We start from the raw sequence: 21,554 nt of genomic DNA on the forward strand, positions 1-21,554 counted from the left end.
CGGGCCGTAGCTTTTAACCAATAGTACAAGGCCTCCTCGCGCGCGGTCCCGCCTAGTCCGTTTGCGAAGGGCCAGCCAATGAGAGCGCCGCTCTTTTAGCCAGCGGCGACCAAAGGAAGAAGAAGAGACGGTATTGGTCGACGGCCGGGACTACTGCCCAATAGGAGCAAGCCGCGCCCGCGATTTAGGCGGGCAGCTTGAGCTGCTGAGGAAGGGAGGTTGGAGTCGGGAGACGTGAATTCTGCCTGAGAAACGGACGGCGGCGGGTTCGCGAGCCCGACTGCGTCTTTCCGGCTGCAGGTGAGGAGGGCGCTTATCTCTCCCCCAGGCCTTGCACTTCTGTCTCCGGAATAACTTCCTGAGCTTGGTCCCAGGATGCGGAAGTTAGGGACGCCCCAGTGGAACCCCGCGCCCTGAGAAGGTTCGGCCGTTCTCGGCGGCCCCAACCGTCAGGCCTGAGGCGCCGGAATCCCGGTTGTTTCGGGGTTGCTGAGAGGCCCTTGGTCGGGGTGGGGGCGGGGAAGACAGGAAGTTCGAGCGATCCCGGAAGTTACCGAGTTCGGAGGCGAGTTCGCTGCAAGGCCGGAGGTTTCCCCAAGCCCGTCTCCCGGGAGCCGACCCTTAAACTCTTCTTTTGCAAATAATTGTTCTCCGTTTGAGCGCTGGTTAGTTGCATCACTTCCGAGGTGACTGAAGAACCCAATTTTTAATTTTATTTAGCTTAACCTCACAGCAACACCCGCGACGTTCATACTTTTATTATTATGTTACAGGTGAACTAGTTAGGGGAAGCCCGCCTAAGGTCCCACCGGTATAGTAGGTGTCGGAGCAAGGATTTGAGCCAAGGTCGGCCTGCGGCCTGGCTCCCTGACGCCGCTTCTTATTTTGTTAATTGGGGTGCCATCTCCTCCCGGCCTGTTGTGGACATTGATTGAAATCTGAGTAACAAAGCTTGGTAAGATGAATAGTGGGAGGTTAACATTTTAAACTCCCAACTCTTGATGGCACAAATAAGTGGAAAATCGAGGTCAAGGTTGCTTAAGGCTTGGGGTGGCAGTAGGACCGTCTTTTGCTCTAGGCCAGAGATTTTGAGCTGATATAAGTGTGTGTGTGTGTGTGTGTCAAGGGTTTTTTAAGCATGCAATACCTGACTATTTAGTCAGGGGCACTGACCTTTTTTCCCCTTAGATTGTCAAGTTTGTTTTTTAAATATATATTTTTAAATTTTATTTTAAAATATATTTTATTTATTTTTTTTTACAGAGAAGAAGGGAGAAGGATAGAGAGTTAGAAACATCCATCAGCTGCCTCCTGCACACTCCCTTACTGGGTATGTGCCTGCAACCAAGGTACAAGCCCTTGACCGGAATCGAACCTGGGACCCTTGAGTCCGCAGGCCCATGCTCTATCCCCTGAGCCAAACCGGTTAGGTCAAAATATATATTTTTTTTATTTCAGAAAGGAATGAAGAGGGAGAGAGATAGAAACACCAATAATAAGAGAGAATCATTGATCCGCTGCCTCCTGCACGCCCAAGCATGTGCCCTGATTGGGAATTGAACCATGACCTCCTGGTTCATAGGTCGATGCTCAACCACTGAGCCATGCCAGCTGGGCTAGATTATCAAGTTTAAAAAAAAAAAAAAAAAAGACAACAGCCAACACAACACGAGTTGTCTGGTGGGAGTGAATCACAATTATACCTTTTAGTTTTTTGTCAGGTTGGCAAAAAAAACCATATTTTTTGGTGTGCCGCGGAATTTTAGTAGTTATTTTATGTGTACCATGAGATGAAAAAGGTTGAAAATCATTGTTCTAGGTGTACCCATTACCCCAAGGGCTGGGGGGGATTAATATTTCCCCACATTGTTAGGAAACTTTGATCCAGAATAGCACTCTTCTGTAGAACTTTATGCCAGGATGAAAATGTTTCAGATTTCTCCTGTGTCTGTAGCTCTGTATATTGAATGCTGATAGGTTCTTAGTAGTTGGGCTTTGGGGTTTTTTTTTTGGTTTTGCGCAATTTTTTTAGTTATATGGTGGATAATTCAATAGGCATTTAGCATCTGCTATGTACTTGATGCTGTGGAAGATAAAAGTGATGAAGCCAATAGATTTGGCTCTCGGTTTTCCTGTTCTAATCAGAACTGATTGCTCTCTAATCACAACTGATATATGATGGGAAGAAATTTTACTTTTTAGTATTTATACTGAAACGTACAGAGAATAACTTTAAAAAGACCTGTGCTTTCACCACCCAGACCTAACAAGTCTTGGCCTTTATCTTTTTATATAATAGCTTCCATTTTTTAAAAGAAATAAAAATAGTATACGTACAGTCAAAGCCTCGTGTATCCCTGCACCCTCCCCCTCCTAAATTTGGTATTTTAAGTTTAGATAGTAGCATGATTTTACATGTTAAGTGTCCTAAAAATGGAATCCTAGAGGATTTGTTTGCAACCTGCTTCCCCCACCCCCGCAGATATTATTTTTGTAGAAATTGTATTATGTTGGGGTTCTTAGTTGGAAGAGAGTTTATGATTCCATTTTGACCCAAGGTTTTGCTTTACTTTGTTCTCCATTTTCTGAGTTCTTTCTTTTTGGTATTTCAGTTAATCATATATCCTGGCTTGATCTTTTAATTTTATTACTGTCTTAATTGGCTATCTTTTTCTTCTACTTTCTGGAAGAGTTCTACCACTTTATCTTCCATTCTCATTTTGCTTATTATTTTTCATTTTAAGGACTCTTCTGGTTTGTCCTTTTCTCTAGCAATCTTTTTAAGGGGAGACCTCCAGAAAAGCTCTGTATTGGAAGCTCTGTATGAGTGGCTGAACCTTATTAACCGTGTGATTTTACTGTTAGATATCTGGACAGAGACCCAGTCATTTTCTAACAGTAAAATCCTTTTGACTTTTTAGAGAGTGGGAGGGAAGGGGAGAGACAGAAACACTGATGTGAAAGAGACACATTAGTTTGTTGCCTCCCACACGCACCCTGACCAGAGCCACCCGGAATCCTTCAGTGCTAGGACTGACGCTCTAACCACTGAGAAAACTGGTTAGGGCTTTTATAAAAAATACGTTGTTGATTTTCTTTAAAGAGAGAGCGGAAAAACATTGATCAGCTGCCTCCTGCATGCCCCCTACCGGGTGAGGGGTGGGAGGGAGTGTTGAGCTCAAAACCTGGGCATGTGCCCTGACCGGAAATGGAATCTTCGACCTCTTGGTGCATGGGATGATGTTCAACCATACTGGCAGGGCAGAGCTGTCCACTCTTGTCCAAGCCTTTGTATCCACTAGTTTACACTGCCATGGTAACTTATAAACTAGTCACCAGGTTTGAAATCTTGCTTCCCTAAAGCCCATTCCTAACACAAGAAGAAACTCTCTAACAAGGCCTTCAGCGATAGTGTCCTGCCCTATCAAGCTCATCCCATGTTGTCTGCTCTTCTTTACTGTACTCATTACACTGGTCTGCCTGGTTTCTCAAATGCACCAAATTCCATGCTTGCCAGGGACCTATTCTATGCTTGCCAGGGACCTATTTCCTTCTGAAACTTCCTTGGTTCTTATATGGCCAACTTCATTTAATCCTTTATTCCTCAGCTCAGTTTTATTCTTTCTGAGAGTCCTTCCCTCACTATTGTGTCTGAAATTATGCTTTTTGCCTCCGACTCTTAAAACCAAATATCAGCCGAGACCGGTTTGGCTCGGTGGATAGAGCGTCGGCCTGCGGACTCAAGGGTCCCGGGTTCGATTCCGGTCAAGGGCATGTACCTTGGTTGCGGGCACATCCCCAGTGGGGGGTGTGCAGGAGGCAGCTGATCAATGTTTCTCTCTCATCCATGTTTCTAGCTCTCTATCCCTCTCTCTTCCTCTCTGTAAAAAAAAGCAAAAAAACAACAACAAATATCACAATGTCTAATTTTCACATTTATTCTCCCATTTGCTAGAATGTAAACTCTGTTATGCAGCATCTTGTCTGTGGGGTGTCTACGTAACAATGCTTAATAAATATTTGTTAAATGGAATTAGAGATGGGGAACATAATGAAAAGGATGGCGTAAATAAAGGTTGCTTAACCTTTTTGGAGAAATTAGGTAATTTCTACTTAGTAATTGAATTAATTTGGTTAATGTCCATATTCGGGTCATGACAAAGAACTGCAAGAGGTATGGGATATTACTTTCAGACCCAATAGTTCAATCCTCTTATTTCTATTTAAGAAGATCATACTATGGTCATATGACTTCATGTTTTCAAAGGATGACCTGGACAACTGGCTGTAAGTGCTTGTTATGGAGAAAAAAGTGGATGATTACCAAAACACCTCTGACTTAACTAACTAAAATCTTCTCAGTTTTGCCAAGAATGATCTTAAATAGAATTCTACAAAACTAGATATGATTATATCAACTATATGACATGTTTTATCTATTTTGCTAATACCTTTTACAAATATTGCTTCCTCAGTGATGGCTCAAGAAGCAATGGAATATGATGTTCAGATGCAGTTAGATCATAATGCTCTAGGACAACTTGCTCCAGCTGAACTTGTCAGCAGCCTACAGGGACCACCCTTACTGCAGCCTGCTCCTGCTGAAGTGGTCAGCAGCCAAGGGGAACCACGTCTGCTGCAGCCTGCTCCTGCTGAAGTGGTCAGCAGCCAAGGGGAACCACACCTGCTGCAGCCTGCTCCACAGGTGTCCATTGACCTGACAGAGGAAGTGGAGCTCTTAGGAGAAGAGAATGTGGAGAACATCAATCCAGGAACTTCAGAGGAGCGTAGGCAGGGATCTGATGCTAACCCCACCATCCGAGTGGCTTCATTGCACTCAGTGAGCAGCTTCATTAATGGGCTACAGAGACTTCATGGCATGCTAGAATTCCTGAGACCCCCTCCAGACAACAATGTGGGGCCAGTAAGAACCAGGAGGAGGAGAGGGACTGCTTCACGCAGAGCGAGAACCGGAGTGTCTCAGAGGACGGACAGTGCCAGGTAAATAATAATGTATGGGCTATGGGATTAGTACCAGATTGGGAATTTTGAACTTGGGCTCTGGTCATAACCCTAGTACTGCTTAAGATAAGATAGGCATTGTGACTTTTGGCAAGTCAGGTAACTTTTCTGAATCCCTATTTTCTCACAGGTCAGATGAAAATAAAAGTGCTTGCTTTATTTACCTAACAAAGTAATTGAGGGGGTATGTTATACTTAGTTTTTCTCACTTTTTTTTTTATCCTTAGCTGATGACATGTTTAGAGAGAGGAAGGGAGGGAAGGAGGGGGGGGGAGGGAGAGAGAAAGAGAGAGAGAGAGACATCGATCAGTTGCCTTTCCAATGTGCCCCAACCGGAGGTGGAACCTGCAAGCCCTTTATGTGTCCTGGCCGGGAATTGAACCGGCCACCTCTTAGTGCACAGGACAGCGTTTAACCACTGAGCCACTCTGGCCAGGCAAGGGATAAGTTATACTCAGATGCTTTGAAAACTGATGGTAGTTTATTGGCAATGGCTTTTGTAGAGGCTGGCTTTTCTTTAGATCATTTGCATCTTGTATATAAAAAATATATATATTTCACGCCCTAGCTGGTTTGGCTCAGTGGATAGAGCATTGGCCTTCGGACTGAAGGGTCCCAGGTTCGATCCCAGGGCACATGCCTGGGTTGCATCCTTGACCCCCCAGTAGGGGGCGTACAGGAGGCGGCCAATCAATGATTCTCTCTCATCATGATGTTTCTATCACTCTTTTTTCCTCTCTAAAATCAGTAAAATATATTTTAAAAATAAATATATATATATGTGTATATATGTATAATATATATATATATATTTATATATATATATATTTCTTAATTTGCAAGTTCACTCCACTCACCCAAGATCCATTGTTTATTGGCACTCTACATAGTGGTGTAGGCTAGATTTAGAGAATCCTTGTGAAAAGGAGAATGAATTAAGAGATTATCTGACAGAGTGGGAAGCCTTTGTTCCAGTCTTCCTCACCTGAGACTATGTTGAAGAGTTGAAAAATGTTTTTCATAGTTTTTGGTTTGAATTTACCTCTTGAAGGGCTAAGCTGTCAAGTCTTGACAGGATTATTATAAAGAATAACAATTGTCTATGCTTACCTGTTTTTAATGTCCCCCTGCTTTATTTGAAAGACTTTATTTCATATTTGGTCTTTTAAATATTTTCATGTTTAAAGATGTGGAATTCATTTTATGGACCCCTTTGTTCAAGGTCTCATAGCTACCACACAGAAGAAGTAGAGCTGGTATTGAACTCGTTTTCTACATAGACAGATATAGAGGAAGCTTAAACCTTTTGTCTTAACACTATGAGAATAGTGAGATGGTACTAAAAACAGTGGCTAGGTCATCTATTTTTACAAATAAGGAAGCTGATAGGATAATTTGTGATTTGTCTGAGGTAACTCTGGAATTGGGATTGTGCCTTCGGTTTCAGGATTCAGCATCCTTTACAGAGAGGAAGGGAGAGGGATAGAGAGTTAGAAACATCGATCAGCTGCCTCCTGCACACCTCCTACTGAGGATGTGCCCACAACCAAGGTATATGCTCTTGACTGGAATCGAACCTGGGACCCTTCAGTCTGCAGGCCAAAGTTCTATCCACTGAGCCAAACCGGTTAGGGCAATCATCCATTTTTTAAATAGAAAGCCCTAGTTAGTCATAAATTTTAGCAATCCTATGAGAAATCAAAAGTTTTCTGCATGAGCAATCTCCAGTAATGTTTCTGGGTAATAATATATCTTAATATCATAAAAACAGTTATTAAAACTTAAAGTAGGTCACCTTTCACTAATACTTTGTGATTATTAGCTTGGTAGTATGTTCTAAAGTTCAGAACACCTTTTAGATTTTTTAAAAAATATATATTTTATTGATTTTTTACAGAGAGGAAGGGAGAGAGATAGTTAGAAACATCAATGAGAGAGAAACATCGATCAGCTGCCTCCTGCACACCCCCCCCACTGGGGATGTGCCCGCAACCAAGGTACATGTCCTTGACCGGAATTGAACCTGAGACCCTTGAGTCCATAGGCCAACGCTCTATCCACTGAGCCAAACCGGTTTTGGACACCTTTTGGATTTTTAATATCAAATGTCATTAATTCTGGGTGGAGTATGGCTTGCTACCTTGAAAATGAGGAAAACTGAGATATAAAAGTAGTTATGGTTAAAACTCGGCCAGCCAGAATGAATTGGAATGTTAAATCTGCTCCCAACTCTCCTCATCTTGAGTTCTTTTTCGATATATTGTGTTTTTAACCTTAACCAGATATTAAGCTTGAGAAGAAAAATAATCCTAATATATAAAAAGCCAGAGGCCATCACGACCGAAACAACTAGACAGATGACTGAACAGCAGGCTGCGTGGAGCGACAAGGCCAGCAGGGGGGTTATTGTGGGATGACCAAACAACTGAACAGCAGGCTGAGTGGGGCAACCAGGCCAGCAGGGAGATTAGTGAGGGACGACCAAACAACTGAACAGCAGGCTGCATGGGGCAACCAGGTTGGCAGTGGGGGGACAGTAAGGGGCGACCAGGCCAGCGGGGGGAGGGGCAGTTAGGGGTGACCAGGCCAACAGAGGGGGCAGTTGTGGACCACCAAGTCGGCAGGGGGGTGCAGTTAGGGGCATTCAGGCTGGCAGGCAGAGGCAGTTAGGGGCAATCAGGCAGGCAGACAGGTGAGCAGTTAGGGGCCAGTGGTCCCAGATTGTGAGAGGGATGTGATTGGGCCTAAACCAGCAGTTGAACATCCCCCGAGGGGTCCCAGATTGGGTCCCAGGGTGCAGGCTAGGCTGAGGAGACCCCCTCTCCCCATGTACAAATTTTGTGCACTGGGCCTCTAGTCCTATATAATAAAAGCCTAATGTGTTAAGTGTCCAGTTGTCTGTTCAACCAATCAAAGCGTAATATGCTGATGATATGCTAAGGCTGCTCAACCACTCACCCTGACATGCACTGACCACCAGGGGGCAGACAGTGGACCAGTAGGTTAGCTTGCTTCTGGGGTCTGGCCTATCGGGACTGAGCAAGACAGGCCAGACATGCCTGGAGCCCTCCCACAATCCCTCCCCAGCTGGCTAACTGCCTGCATCCCTCCCTGGTCCCCATTGTGCACTGCTGGGGTCCCTTGGCCTGTCCTGGGCCCTCTTGCAATCCAGGACCCCTCAGGGGATGTCAGAGAGCCGGTTTTGGCCCTTTGGCGGAATGACTGGTTGCTGAGACGCGCACTGACCACAAGGGGGCAGATGCTCAAGGCAGGAGCTGCCCCCTGCTGGTCAGTGCGCTCCCACAGGTGGAGCGCCACTCAGCCAGAAGCCAGGCTCAATGTTCCCTGAGGGCTCCCAGACTGCGAGAGGGCACAGGCCGGGCTGAAGGATCCCCCAAGTGCACAAATTTTGTGTACTGGGCCTCTAGTGTCTTAAAATAAGAGCTGAAACGATGACTGAAGCCAGACTTCATTCTGTATCCCAAAAGGCCTGATCTGCCTAACTGTAGCAGCAGAATCCATGAGACCATATTTGACCAATGGCCCTTTTTCTTCATGCTCACTTTCTCTTTCCAACCCCCTAATATTGACAGACAGATTGCTGAGTCATATCTTTTAAAAGGTATTAACACATAGCCAAAGGGGCCAGTAAAGTAGAATTAGCTTTTAGTAGAAGAGTCAAGCTCCAGTGTGGGCTAATATAATTGAGTGGAAGAGAGTATACAGACAAGGCAGCATTTAAGGGTCTGGAGATGGGTTCAAATGACTAGGATTTGCCTCCAAATCACATTGGGTTATTTTTATGATGGTGGTCTATTATACCTTCTATTGCCTTTCTTCATAAATAGGTCCAGAGCACCACCATTGGATGCTTACTTTCAAGTGAGCAGGAGCCAACCTTCTTTGCCAACTACTTCTCACGATTCAGGGGCTAGCAATCCTGTATCTGAAGACTTGCAGGTACCAAGTAGTTCTGATTCTGACAATGAAAGTTCCATAGAGTATGAAGAGGTGGTTGTGCAGACAGATGAACCTGAAGTTGCCATTTTAGAAGGTGAGTGTGTATTCAGGTTTGGATTCACAAGGCTAATGTATAGAAAGCTTAGACTCCAGCCCAGCTTGTTGTGCCTAAGTGTTTAGAGCATTGGCCCGTGTACCAAAGGGTCCCCAGTTCAATTCCCAGTTAAGGGCATATACCTGGGTTGCAGTTTGCACCCCTGGTGAGGGTACCTGTGGGAGGCAACTGATTGATGTTTCTCTCTCCCCCTCCTTCCTTTCCACTCTCTCTAAAAATCAATGGAAAAAATATCCTCTGGTGAGGATTAACAAACAAAAAATATTCACACTTCAAAAGGCTAGAGTCTCTGGATACGTGTTTTGATACTTTTTCTTTTTACCCGCAAATGATAGATTTCTGCTTTAGAGTGCAGCTTTCACTGGCTATAATTATATAGAGAGGATTTGATCTGACTTGCAATTTAATATATTTGTGACCCAGTGAATCACTTATTTTATAATGACATTTTATATTCCCTTTCATTTCCTTAGACATCTGAGAAGGAAGTAGATTTTTGTTTGTTTGTTTGATTGTTTTTAAAGAAAAGCTTTATAAACTCAGCACCCTATCTAGTCTTCTACTTTTTAAGTCCTAGTATAATGTTTTGTATTGTGCAAGTTGAACTTTATTTAGCAACTGGTGGGCAGAGACCCCTAAAGCATATGTCTTGCTTACATTAAAAACCCTCTGATACCCCAGTTTGTGGGCTTTTCCCACTAAATGAAACTAGGGCCTTTTGGAGAAATGGCTTTCCAGGTCCAGGATAAGGAATCTCAAATATGAGTCTAGCGCATTTTATTAGGCTAGAAAGCAAGGAGACAATCTAAGTCTCATAGAGTTATGTCATAAGAACAACCTAGAAAGGGTTCTTAGTGACCTAAAATGAAATAGGACAGTTTGAGTATCAAAAAGAATAATAAGTGTGTATTTGTATTTAAATAGGTTGAAATGCATTAAATCTATGAAAATATATAAATTAATAATTATGTATTTTTTAAAAACCTTATTTATTGCCCTGGCCACGTAGCTCAGTTGGAGTGTTGTCCCAATATACCAAGGTTGGCAGTTTCATCCCTAGTCAGGGAACATACAAGAATCAACCAGTGAATGCATAAATAAGTGGAACAACAAATTGATGTTTCTCAAAAAAAAAAAAATCAATAAAAACAAACTCGTTTATCAGTCATTTTAATACATTATAAGAGCCCTAACTCATTAGTCTGAAAGCTGAAAAATAAAGGAGTAAACATTTATCCTGCCTTTCCTTGTGTGAACTGTATTCAAGGAAAGCCAAATAATTGATGAAGGAGGTTTTAGGGTTGTTTTTAAAGACTTTATTTTAAGAGTAGTTGAAAAGAAGGGTTCACAACAAAATTGAGAGCAAGCTAGAAATTTCTCATATACCCTCTATCTCTGCACAGGCATTGCCTGCCTCTCCATGATCAGCATCATTCACCAGAATGAAGCATTTGTTATCTACCTAATAAAAGAGTAACATGCTAATTAACCATAACTTCATGACAGCCAATCAGGCGTGAGTATGCAAATTAACCCAACAAAGATGTTGGGTTAATTTGCATATGCAGGCACTTCGGGGGCGGGACAAGACACTTGCTTTCTGCACCACCCCAGCCACTTCTGGCCTCTGGGCACCGTGGGAAGGCGGAAAGACGGCTCTGGTCAGAGCGAAGGCGGTGCCGGCAGCCAGGGTAAGGAAGGCCCATTCTTGTATGAATCTTTGTGCATCGGGCCTCTAGTATATCATAATTACCTGAAGTCCATAGTTTACTTTAGGGTTCACTTTTGGTGTTACACATTTTATAGGTTTGGACAACCATCATTCTAATATACAGAGCATATTCACTGCCCTAAAAACTCTCTGCTCTGCCATTGTATCCCTCCCACCCACGCCAAAGGGATATTTTTTTAAATAGAAGAATTACCACTCTAGCTGGTTTGGCTCAGTGGACAGAGCATCAGCCTGTGGACTGGAAGGTCCCGGGTTTGATTGTCCGGGGTTGTGGGTTCGATCACCAGTAGGGGGCATGCAGGAGGCAGCTGATCAATGATTCTCATCATTTATATTTCTATCTCTCCCTGTCCCTTCCTTTCTGAAATCAATTAAAATATATTTATAAGTAAATAAATAAAAGAATTACCTAGTAATGGCAGAAATGATGGGGAGGAGGGTCATTTTGTGGCTCCTAATAAAACAATGTATGCAGGTAAAGATCATCAATGGATCCTAAAGTCATTCAGTTGAAAGGTTAATGGAATTCTTTTTCTAGAGGGACCAGGCTAAAATCTCCAGAACTTATGTGCCTTTTGATTTGCTATAGTCAAAAATATCCACACCACTAAGAAGTATTGTTGTAAAACAAAAAACATGAATTTATTTAGGACTAGATATAATAACTAATTTTCACAGTTTTTAGAAAGGAATAGAGGAACATTGTAAGCAATATCTCAAAGATGTAATCATTCAAATCTAAAATGTATGACATTTGGAACATCTACAAAAATACCTAAATGTATATATGAAAATCTAGTATTGTAAAGGGAAAATCTCAAATCAGTGGGGATAAGAGACTTAAATTCTTGTTTAAACTGGGTATCTAACTGAAAAACAATAAAAGTGGATTCATTCCTTATACTATAAAACAGGATATAGTTAGTGGATTGGAGATCTAGGATAAAAATGAAACCATTTTGGTATTAGAAGAGTATATGAGTGATAAAATCCAGAAATAAGGAGTACTTCAAAATCTAGAAGCAATCCAAGAAAAATTACATGAAAAATGACTAAAAATTAAAAATCACCTCCTTGACCATTAATGTGTGTGTGAAAGATTGATGAAGACCCTGATAGTTTAGGGGTCAGACCGACAACACTGGAACCCAATATGAGCCTCCTGATGTGCTATAATCAGAGATGCACAACCTAAGAAGTACCTTGCTGCCCCTCCTCTTCCCCAAAAACCAGAATTGAATCTATTGAAGCCTCTGGATTTGTCAGTTCATAGGAAATGTGAGCAGTGCCACAAGAAAACCGCCAAATCCAGGATGTAGCACTTTTTATAAGACCAATGACCAAACTCCCCCCAATATATCAGTGACAAGGAGGGGATAAAAATGAGTAAAGGAAAATTGTTATGAAGGAAAAGCAAAGACTTAAGAGACATAACAATCACGCTCATTTTGGAAACCTTGTTTATTAGATCCTGGTTGGAATAAATTTAATGTAGTAAATACAGTTGGGAAATTTCAAATATGAACCGGGTGCCTGGGTATTAAAAGGTATTAAGGGATTAGTGTTAATTTTATGAGGTACAGTAATGTTATGAAAAGTAAATCCTTATCAGTTAGTGTTACAAAAGTTTTTACAAGTGAAATGATATTTAAGAGTTTGTTATTAAGTATTCCAAAAGAAAATAATGGGAATTGGGCTAAGCTGGAACAAGATTATAAAAAGAATTGATTATTTTGAAATGGGATGATGGGTACCTATGGGTAGTTAAGCTGTTCTGTCTACTTTTTATATATATTAGAAAATATGTAAAATAAGTGGGGGAGATTCATTAATGCTACTTGGGAACATTGTCATCCCTTTTACCAGGGGTCCTCAAACTTTTTAGACAGGGGGCCAGTTCACTGTCCCTCAGACCATTGGAGGGCCGGACTATAATTTAAAAAAAACTATGAACAAATTCCTGTGCACACTGCACATATCTTATTTTGAAGTAAAAAAACAAAACGGCAAAAACACCCGCATGTGGCCCTCGGGCCGTAGTTTGAGGACGCCTGCCTTTTACAGTAACACTACCAATTAGAAATGGTGAGTTCAGGCTCTCCTAGCCTCTGATACCTTCTGACATATGTCTTCTTTTGTTATTACCTATTCTGTTATTTCTGGAAACAACTTGGCAGAACATCCAGGAGGTGTTTCAGCAGAGCAAGAGGTTACATGTAGTGGTGGAAGAGAGACACTCCCCAAGCAGGTAATATGAACATTTTTTTAAATGAAAAGGTTGGATTTTTCATTTAGAAAGGAGACTGCAGGCTAAAATGAAAAACTTGCAGGCTTTATAAGCAGGTCTAGGAGTAGATCTTAATCTAAGTTAGTCATTTGTTTGACTTCTTTCTCTTAGTTTTAAAAAGGGTTGGCAGGTGGGGGGTGAAGATGTGAGGGTAACTTGTCCTGTCTAACTAACAAGGTTAAGTATCAATTAAAATAATATATAGTTTATGAACTGTCTGGCAGAAGGTGATAGCTATGTGATAAGCAATTTTTAATTTAAAAAATAACAAATTATTGTTCTTAATATAAGTTATTTACATTAATTGTGGACTTAGCCAATCCCAAAACATCATTGATCTACTTTTTGCATGTTTGTGTATGGTCTCTGTTTTTATTTCTTCCCTCTAGAAAAAAATTTTATGTACATGTGAATTTATATGTAAAAATGTTTTAAATTTACACAAGTGGAATTATATCTTGTTTTTATTCCTTTTCCCACCGACTACATTTTGGAGAGCTTTCTATTATCAGCACATAAAGTTGAACCTTGTTTTTATTAATAACTAAATAATAGTGTTCCATCATACAATTAACTTTTTGTTAACTTTCCCTTATGTGTACTATGGTCATTCCCTTTTCTTTCTTTTTTTATTTACTTATTTAAATCCTCACCCAAGCATATATGTATTGATTTTAAAGAGAGGGCAAGCGGGGGTGGGAGGGCGGTGTGAGTTGAGGGGTGACTTTGATGTAGGTGCCCTGACCATGAATGGAACCCAAAACATTTCAGAATACAGGATGGCACCCCAACCAACCTAGCCACACTAGCCAAGGGCTGCACTGAACATCCTTGTAGAAATGTGTTAGCAAATTTTGTGTCTGTATTCGTGACTTATATTCCTAGCAGAGAGATTGTTATGTCAAAGGAAAGATATGTATTTTAGTTTTAATAGATAATGCCAAATTGCCCTCTGGGAAATTTGTACCAGTTTCTACTTGCAGCAACAATATGTAAGCATGCCCATTTCTCCCTCACTCTCAACAGTGCTTGGTGTCATCAGACATTAATTTATACCATCTAATAGATGGAAAATTTTGCATTTTTTAAAATTAACTGCTTTTTTTTATTATAAGCGAACAATTATTGACCATTTGTAATTTTTTGTAAGCTGTTTATATTTTGTTTTTGTGGTATTTTTCTTTGATTCATATGAACCAAGTACTTTATAACCACTTGAGTTGATTATGAAACCTTATTTTGGAAAAAGAACAAACTTAACTGTTTCCTGTTCATTATCTGAGTAACTGCTAATTTGTGTGTGTGTGCGCGCGCATCTTTGTAAAGATAGCCCTTTTTCTTCATTTGAATGAAAAAAAATCCAAGAGTTTCAAGGTCAAAGGGTACTAATATTTTTGTGCCTTATGTTAGATTTGACTAGATTGCATTCTAGAAAGAATGACAAGTGATTCATAGGTGTTGTAGTTTTTCTGCAGTGTTTTCAATTGGGTTTGTATAATTTTTGTGTGGTTTTGTTAATTTGATAGTTGTGCATCCTCTTCAAGATTGATTTTTGCATTTTCTTTTATATGAATGTGTTCTGGTTTACATCCAGCAGTCGCCCCAGAAGTCCAGTTTTCTCCTGCCTTCAGTTTCTACAGATGAGGAAGAAGGGGACACTTGCACAATATGTTTAGAACAGTGGACCAATGCTGGGGATCACCGGCTTTCTGCTTTACGCTGTGGGCACCTCTTTGGGTTTAGGTGCATTTCTAAGTGGCTCAAAGGACCGGCACGAAAATGTCCCCAGGTAAGGACTGTAGATAGGGACTGTGCATGTGCACAGTCATTTTAAGTCAGGAGGATTCCTGGAACTTGACTAATTGTGTCTTATTGGGCTCTTTAGTGCAACAAGAAAGCCAAGCACAGTGACATTGTTGTCCTTTATGCCCGAACCCTGAGAGCTTTGGACACTACTGAACATGAGCGCATGAAAAGGTAGGTAAAAAGAACCTGCCTCGCTGGAATGTTCCCTTTTGGTTCTTTGTAGAAATAGGTTGTTTGAGTCACTTTTAGTGTGGTTCTGATGCTTTACTTGGGCTATGACTGGGGATCTCTAGGAATTGTTAGCAATCTGCCTCTTATTGTGATTTATAATATATATATATCTGATCATCTTCTCAAAGAGGTCTGCATTGTTTGCTTTCCATACAGCATTAAAAATGAGGATCAAGATGACAAATGTGGTTTCAGCTATACCTGAAGTTAAACTCCAATGAATTTCTCAGTTACACAAGTCAATACATTGGTTTTCAATTTTAGTTTGCCAATTTAAAAAAGCTTCAATTGTAATATACGGAGTACTAACCAGTGTTGCAGAGAGACATGAAAGAGCAGCAGGGAGAAGACTGCCACTTACTCCTTCTATGTGCTTGGCACCTCCTGTAAGCCTCTGCTTTCAGAGCCTGAGTGTTGTGTGTTAATTGGAACAGGTGGTTCAGAAGGAATGGAGTAGCTGTTCCTTCTGCAGGAGCACTTAGGCATTCCCATGAAATTGGAATCAGCTCTAAGACTTAAGCCTTTGGTAAATATGACCTGTGGAGATCAAGACCATGGTGTCTTAAGCCCCCTTGAAATGAAAAGCCAGAGAGAAACCTACAATTCTATAATACCTTATACCTGGCTTGGGCAGCAGATCCAAGTAGAAAGATAGTCTGGGTTTTTTTGTAGCCTGCCCAGATTCTAACCTAGGGATTACATTTAATGCCCGTCTCTGTTGCCATTTTTTGCTTATGGTGTTCCTAAAAACTCCTACAGCAGCACTCTATACAGAAGACTCAAAAATGAAGCTTTGCACTGTAGTGTAATGAAAGAAATTGTTCTTGGAAGCTCAAGAACAATCACTAATAACACTATTTAAAATATGCTTTAAGAATATTAAGAATTTCTATACTCACCACTGTGAGAGTTCAGTGACATGGGTTCTCAGACACACTACCAGTAAGAAAGTACACAGGCACAATCATTTAGAGAAGCCCTTGCCAGTGTGCTTCAACAATATGCTTTAAAAGTAATTCTACTTCAGGCATTTATTCTAAAACAATTAAGGATGTGTGGAAAAATTTACTTAATGAGTTTTTTCATTTAGCATTATTAATAATCCAAGCCAAGAGAATTAATGAGTTGAGTAAACTCTGGCATATCTATGTGATGGAATGCTACACTAAAACTGCTATTGAAGTGCATATACTATGTTGTCATGTGAAAGTATATTAGTGTGATTTTTTTTTTTTTTTTGAGCTAGAAGAAGAAAATACTACAGATAGTCATTTGAGGAGTGGGATTACGGACGATTTTAATTTCCTTTGTGTGTTTTTTTTTCTCATTCACTCCAACCAAAACTTATTTGCAACATTTTAAGATGGCAGTTGTATTATAGATACAATAAAAGCTTACTTGTGAATTACGTTCTCCTTAATTCCATATTTTTACCCAGAGGGGAGAGAGAGAGAGAGAGAGAGAGAGAGAGAGAGAGAGAGAGATATGTATATGTATATATATACACACACACATATATATATATATATATATATATATATATATATATATATACATATATACATACATACACATACTAGAGGCCCAGTGCATGATTGAATCATGCACGTGTAGGGTCCCCTACACGCTTTCGCTTTCCATCATGGGGGAGCTGGGTGCCTGTCCGCTGGTGCCTGAGCAGACAGGCACCCAGCTCCCACACTTTTGCTTTCGATCGCGGGGGAGCTGGGTGCCTGTCTGCTGGTGCACCAGGCCTTTCAGAAGCCTCCGGCGCGGTGAAGGCTTCTGAAAGGCCTGGTGCCTGAGTGGACAGGCACCCAGCTCCCACGCTTTTGCTTTTGATCGCTGGTACACCAGGCCTTTCAGAAGCCTCCAGCGCAGCAGAGGCTTCTGAAAGGCCTGGTGCACCAGCGGACAGGCACCCAGCTCCCCTGCTTTTGATGGTCCGCAGTGGGACGTGAGCTCGCTGCCCCAGGGGCCCCTTCTGTGCCGCAGCACAGCCATGGCGCAGACGCTGAGCTTGAGCCGCTGCTGGCAATGCGAGCTCAGCATCCTGCCGGCCCAATCAGCCACCCCGGCCACCCTGAGTCCCACCCGCCCCCCGCGCCTCCTGGCCAATCGCGGACATAGTGAAGGTACGGTCAATTTGCATATTTGTCTATTATTAGGTAGGATATATATATGAATGATTTAGGATGATTTTACACTTTATGCAAATGCTACTGGGTTATAATTTTCTATCTATAGCTTTTTTCCCCCCTTAATGTTATGTTTGATACGTGTAACTCTAGTTTATTCATTTCAATTTCTTTATAATATTTAGTTCTCTAGTTAGAATTTACTTATGTGTCTTTTGTGCTGGTGGACAGTTAAGGTGGTTTCTAGTTTTTGTTAATAAAAGCCATGCTATAGAGAGATGGGCAAGAGTTTCTTTCAGTCTAGAAATGGAATTGAGTAGGTCACATGTAATTTCAACTTTACTAGATATTGTCAAATTGCTCTTCTAAGAAGCTGTTACCAGTCTATACTTCCATCAGCAACAATATAAGATAGTTTTCATTTTTTTAATGCCCTCGCCTACTTTATATTATCATACTTAATTTTTAAAAATATATTTTTATTGATTTCAGAAAGGAAGGGAGAGGGAGAGATAAAAACATCAATGATGAGAGAGTAGAGCCCACAACCCAAGCATGTGCCCTTGACCAGAACCGAACCCAGGACCTTCCAGTCTGCAATCCAGTGCTCTAGCCTCTGAGCCAAACCAGCTAGGGCCAGGCTTAATTTTTCCAGACTCATGGGGTGAGGTAGTATTTTACTTAAGTTGCATTTCCTCAGTTACTAATGAACATACTCTTTATAAATTGTGTTCACATCTTTTGCTCATTTCGCACAAAACATTGTTTCTTATTGATTTACTAGAGGCCCGATGCACAAAAATTTGTACAAGAATGGGCCTTCCTTCCTCTGGCTGCTGGCACCACCTTCGCTCAGGCTGGAACCGCCTTTCCACCTTTGCTCCAGCCAGGAGCCACCTTTCTGCCTTCCCACGCTGCCCAGAGGCCCAGAGAGTCTGGGGCAGTGTGGAACGCCTGCGTTGTCACCATGGCAACGATGCAAGCATCCTGCCCCTGGCTGCTAGGTGCCTGTGTATGCAAAATAACCCGCCATTGACACGCATAGCATATCAAATTGACCACCCACTCCTGATTGGCTAGTGGGTGGTCAATTTACATCTTTTTTATTAGTGTAGATCAGTGATGGCGAACCTATGACACACGTGTCAGCATTGACACGCATAGCCATTTCTGATGACACGCGGCCGCATGCCGAGGATGAAACATTTGCTGCTCCTGAGGATGAAACATTTGCGAAATAATGTTTTTTCCTCAAAGTGACACACTACCCGAGTTATGCTCCGTTTTTTTGGCGAAGTTTGACACACCAAGCTCAAAAGGTTGCCCATCACTGCTGTAGATAGTTTTTAATGTATTCCTTATACTCATTTTTTAAATATATTTTTGATTGATTTCAGAGAGGAAGGGAGAGGGAGAGAGAAAAACATCAATGATGAGAGAGAATCATTAATTGGCTGCCTTCTATATGCACCCTACTGAGGATTGAGTCCAAAACCCAGGCATGCACCCTGACCAGGAATCAAACAGTGACATCCTGTTTCATATGTCAACACTCAACCACTGAGCCACACCAGTTGGGCTATACTAATTTTTTTTTTATTTGTATACATTGCAAATAATTCTCCAATATGTGGCTTGTCTCTAACTTGTTTATGGAATCTTTTCTTGAACATGAGCTTTTAATTTTAATGCGATTTTTAGTCTCTTGTGCTTTTTTTGTCTTCACTGCTTCAAGGTCATAAGGATAGATTATCTTCTTCTAAAGGTCTTTAAAGTCTTAACATTTTATACAGGCTTTTAATCTATCTAAAATCTAGTATTTGGATAACCACTGTGACAGCATAATCTATAATAATAAAAGTATAATATGCTAATTAGACTGGACGACCTTCCTGACAAAGCGGAGACTGAGAGAGAAGACTGGGTCCCGGGTGCTTGCTGGCAGCCAGAGGGAAGCCCAGATCCCAGGTGCCAGAGGGAAGCTGGTGCTGGCAGCCGGGGGAAGGAAGGCCTACCCTTGCACTAATTTCATGCATTGGGCCTCTAGTTATTAAATAATAGGTTTTTTCCTATCAACTCTATCTTAAATTAAGTTTCTGTGTATGAATGGACTACTTTTTGTTCTGTGATCTGGTGGTTCTTTCTTTGTTTTAAAATATATTTTATTGATTTTTTATAGAGAGCAAGGGAGAGGGATAGAGAGAAACATTAATCAGCTGCCTCCCGCACACCCCCTACTGGGGATGTGCCTGAAACCAAGGTACATGCCCCTGACCAGAATCGAACCTGGGACCCTACAGTCTGCAGGCTGACGCTCTTTCCACTGAGCCAAACTAGCTAGGGCTGGTTGTTAATTTCTCCAGTTCTCCAATATATAACTTATTGTAGCTTAAATATGTCCTCCTACTTTGTTCCTTAAAATTGACTTTGCTGCCTCACTGGTATGTCTCAGTGGTTGAGCATTGACCCATGAACCAGGAGGCCATGGTTCGATTCCTGGTCAGGACACATGCTGGGGTTCTGGGCTCAGTCCTCAGTAGGGGGCATGTTAGGAGGGAGCAGAGCAATGATTCTATCTCATCATTGATGTTTCTATCTCTTTCTCCCTCTCCCTTCCTCTCTCTGAAGTCAATAAAAACATGTTGTTGTTTTTTTAATTTGTTTTTGCTATTCTTGGCGTTTTGCTCGTCCATATTAATTTTAAAATTAGTTTGCTAAGTTCCAGGAAAAGCCCTTTGATATCTTGATTAAAGTTGCATTAAATTTTTAGAGAAATGCCATCTTCATGATTTTGAGTCTTTCCAGCCATGAACAATATATAATATCCTTCCAATTATTCACTGTTTTATTGTGTCTTTTACAAGTGTACTTTGCTTCATAAAGTTTTTACATACCCTTTAACTTTATTCCTAGGTTGCTATTGTTAGAATTGCTGTTGTGAATGAATTTTTTTATTGTTATTAATTTACCAATCAGTTATATGGAATGTGGGGAATGTGATTAATCCCTTTTCTTGATCTTTATTCTATCACCTTACTGGACTCTTAATAGTTTGTACGTTCTCCTGAATTTTACATGAAATAAATAGAGCAGCTTTATTCCTTTCTTTCCAGTTTTCATCTTTTTTTCTATTCTGTGTCATTGAAGTGGAAATCTCTCCCTTTTTTGTATTTCATATTTTCAAATTGTCTTCAGGTACATGCAAATTTATGATTTTTATTTTTGGTGAATGTGCCTTTCATTATGCATTGTTTATCTTTATGCTTATTCATTCTTTTTAATTCTAATTGGTCTTTTGTTATCATTTTCCTGTTACATGCATCCTATGTTTTTCACTTCAGCCTCTTTTTTGTAGTGTTATTTGAGTATCTAATCTTGTAGCTTGTTTTTTCTTTTACTCCAGCAGATAACCTTAGTCTTTTAACATGTCATTTTACACTTTCATAATTGGCTCTACTCAAATAGAGCTTAGTTCTGATCCCTCATTTTGCATTTTTAGTCCTCATTGCTTAAGGAGCCAAAACTCCTGGTCATCACTGCCTACTTTAACACCAAACCTACTAGGCTCTTGAGTTTAGCTGTGCATGCTACATTTCTGTATTGTTTCTGGATTTGAGATTTTTCTCTTGTTATATTTTATTCAGTCATGACATATTTACAGAAAAGTGCTTATATCATAGCATGAACTTACTATGCTACCTTGATGGGAAGTCTTCAGTAGTCTTCCTAATTTCTACTTCTTGCTGGCTTTCCCCCTCTAGTACCTTATTACAGGAGCAGATGCTAAGGAAGCAGGCAGAGTTAGAAGCAGCACAGTGCCGGCTCCGACTTCAAGTCCTCACTGAGGAATGCACTAAGCTTCATAATCGTGTCCAGGTAAGTTTGCCTTTCTAATCCAAATGACTTTCTGTATAGGAATTGAAAAAGAATCTGAATATTACTAAGGTTCATCTCAGATACAAATAGGATTTATCAAAATTGTCAGCAAGTAAACATAACCAACTTTATTTCTGTTTAGAGCATTTGTCCAAAGCTTACATGTTTTATGATTAATTCTATTGCAATCTGAATTTTTAAAAAGATTAAACCAGATAACTCAAAACGTAAGTCCTTTCATCTTCCTGCATCTACCAATAAAATGATGTTTTAAACAAAAACAATTTTCAACCCTATTATTTATGATTCTGTGCTTGTTTTTTTTTCATTTGCTTGTTGTAATACTGCCAGAACTACAGCAATTCTCTAGGATTTATGTTAACATTT

General features: G+C 40.8%; 2 protein-coding genes across 5 annotated transcripts in view; one reads left to right on the forward strand and one right to left on the reverse strand.

Annotated features, from left to right (window-relative positions):
- The window catches only part of ZFP1 (ZFP1 zinc finger protein), an 837,904-nt gene that overhangs the window by 374,990 nt on the left and 441,360 nt on the right, over positions 1–21,554 (reverse strand). The gene's annotated exons all lie outside the window — the stretch shown is intronic.
- RFWD3 (ring finger and WD repeat domain 3) overlaps positions 247–21,554 on the forward strand; it is a 36,770-nt gene continuing 15,462 nt past the window's right edge. Inside the window, exons 1-7 of one of the 4 annotated variants that reach the window (XM_008139664.3) lie at positions 247–300; positions 4,476–5,001; positions 8,871–9,076; positions 13,007–13,077; positions 14,711–14,905; positions 15,002–15,093; positions 21,053–21,167. In XM_008139664.3, the coding sequence (XP_008137886.2) occupies positions 4,478–5,001; positions 8,871–9,076; positions 13,007–13,077; positions 14,711–14,905; positions 15,002–15,093; positions 21,053–21,167 (1,203 nt within the window). In that variant the 5' untranslated portion in view covers positions 247–300; positions 4,476–4,477. Of the gene's footprint in view, positions 301–594; positions 687–4,475; positions 5,002–8,870; positions 9,077–13,006; positions 13,078–14,710; positions 14,906–15,001; positions 15,094–21,052; positions 21,168–21,554 lie in introns of those variants that run through there. The other 3 variants (XM_054710131.1, XM_054710132.1, XM_054710133.1) reach the window with 3 other exon arrangements.

The sequence above is a fragment of the Eptesicus fuscus genome, chromosome 21 (assembly GCF_027574615.1).
Source record: "Eptesicus fuscus isolate TK198812 chromosome 21, DD_ASM_mEF_20220401, whole genome shotgun sequence".
NCBI lineage: Eukaryota > Metazoa > Chordata > Mammalia > Chiroptera > Vespertilionidae > Eptesicus > Eptesicus fuscus.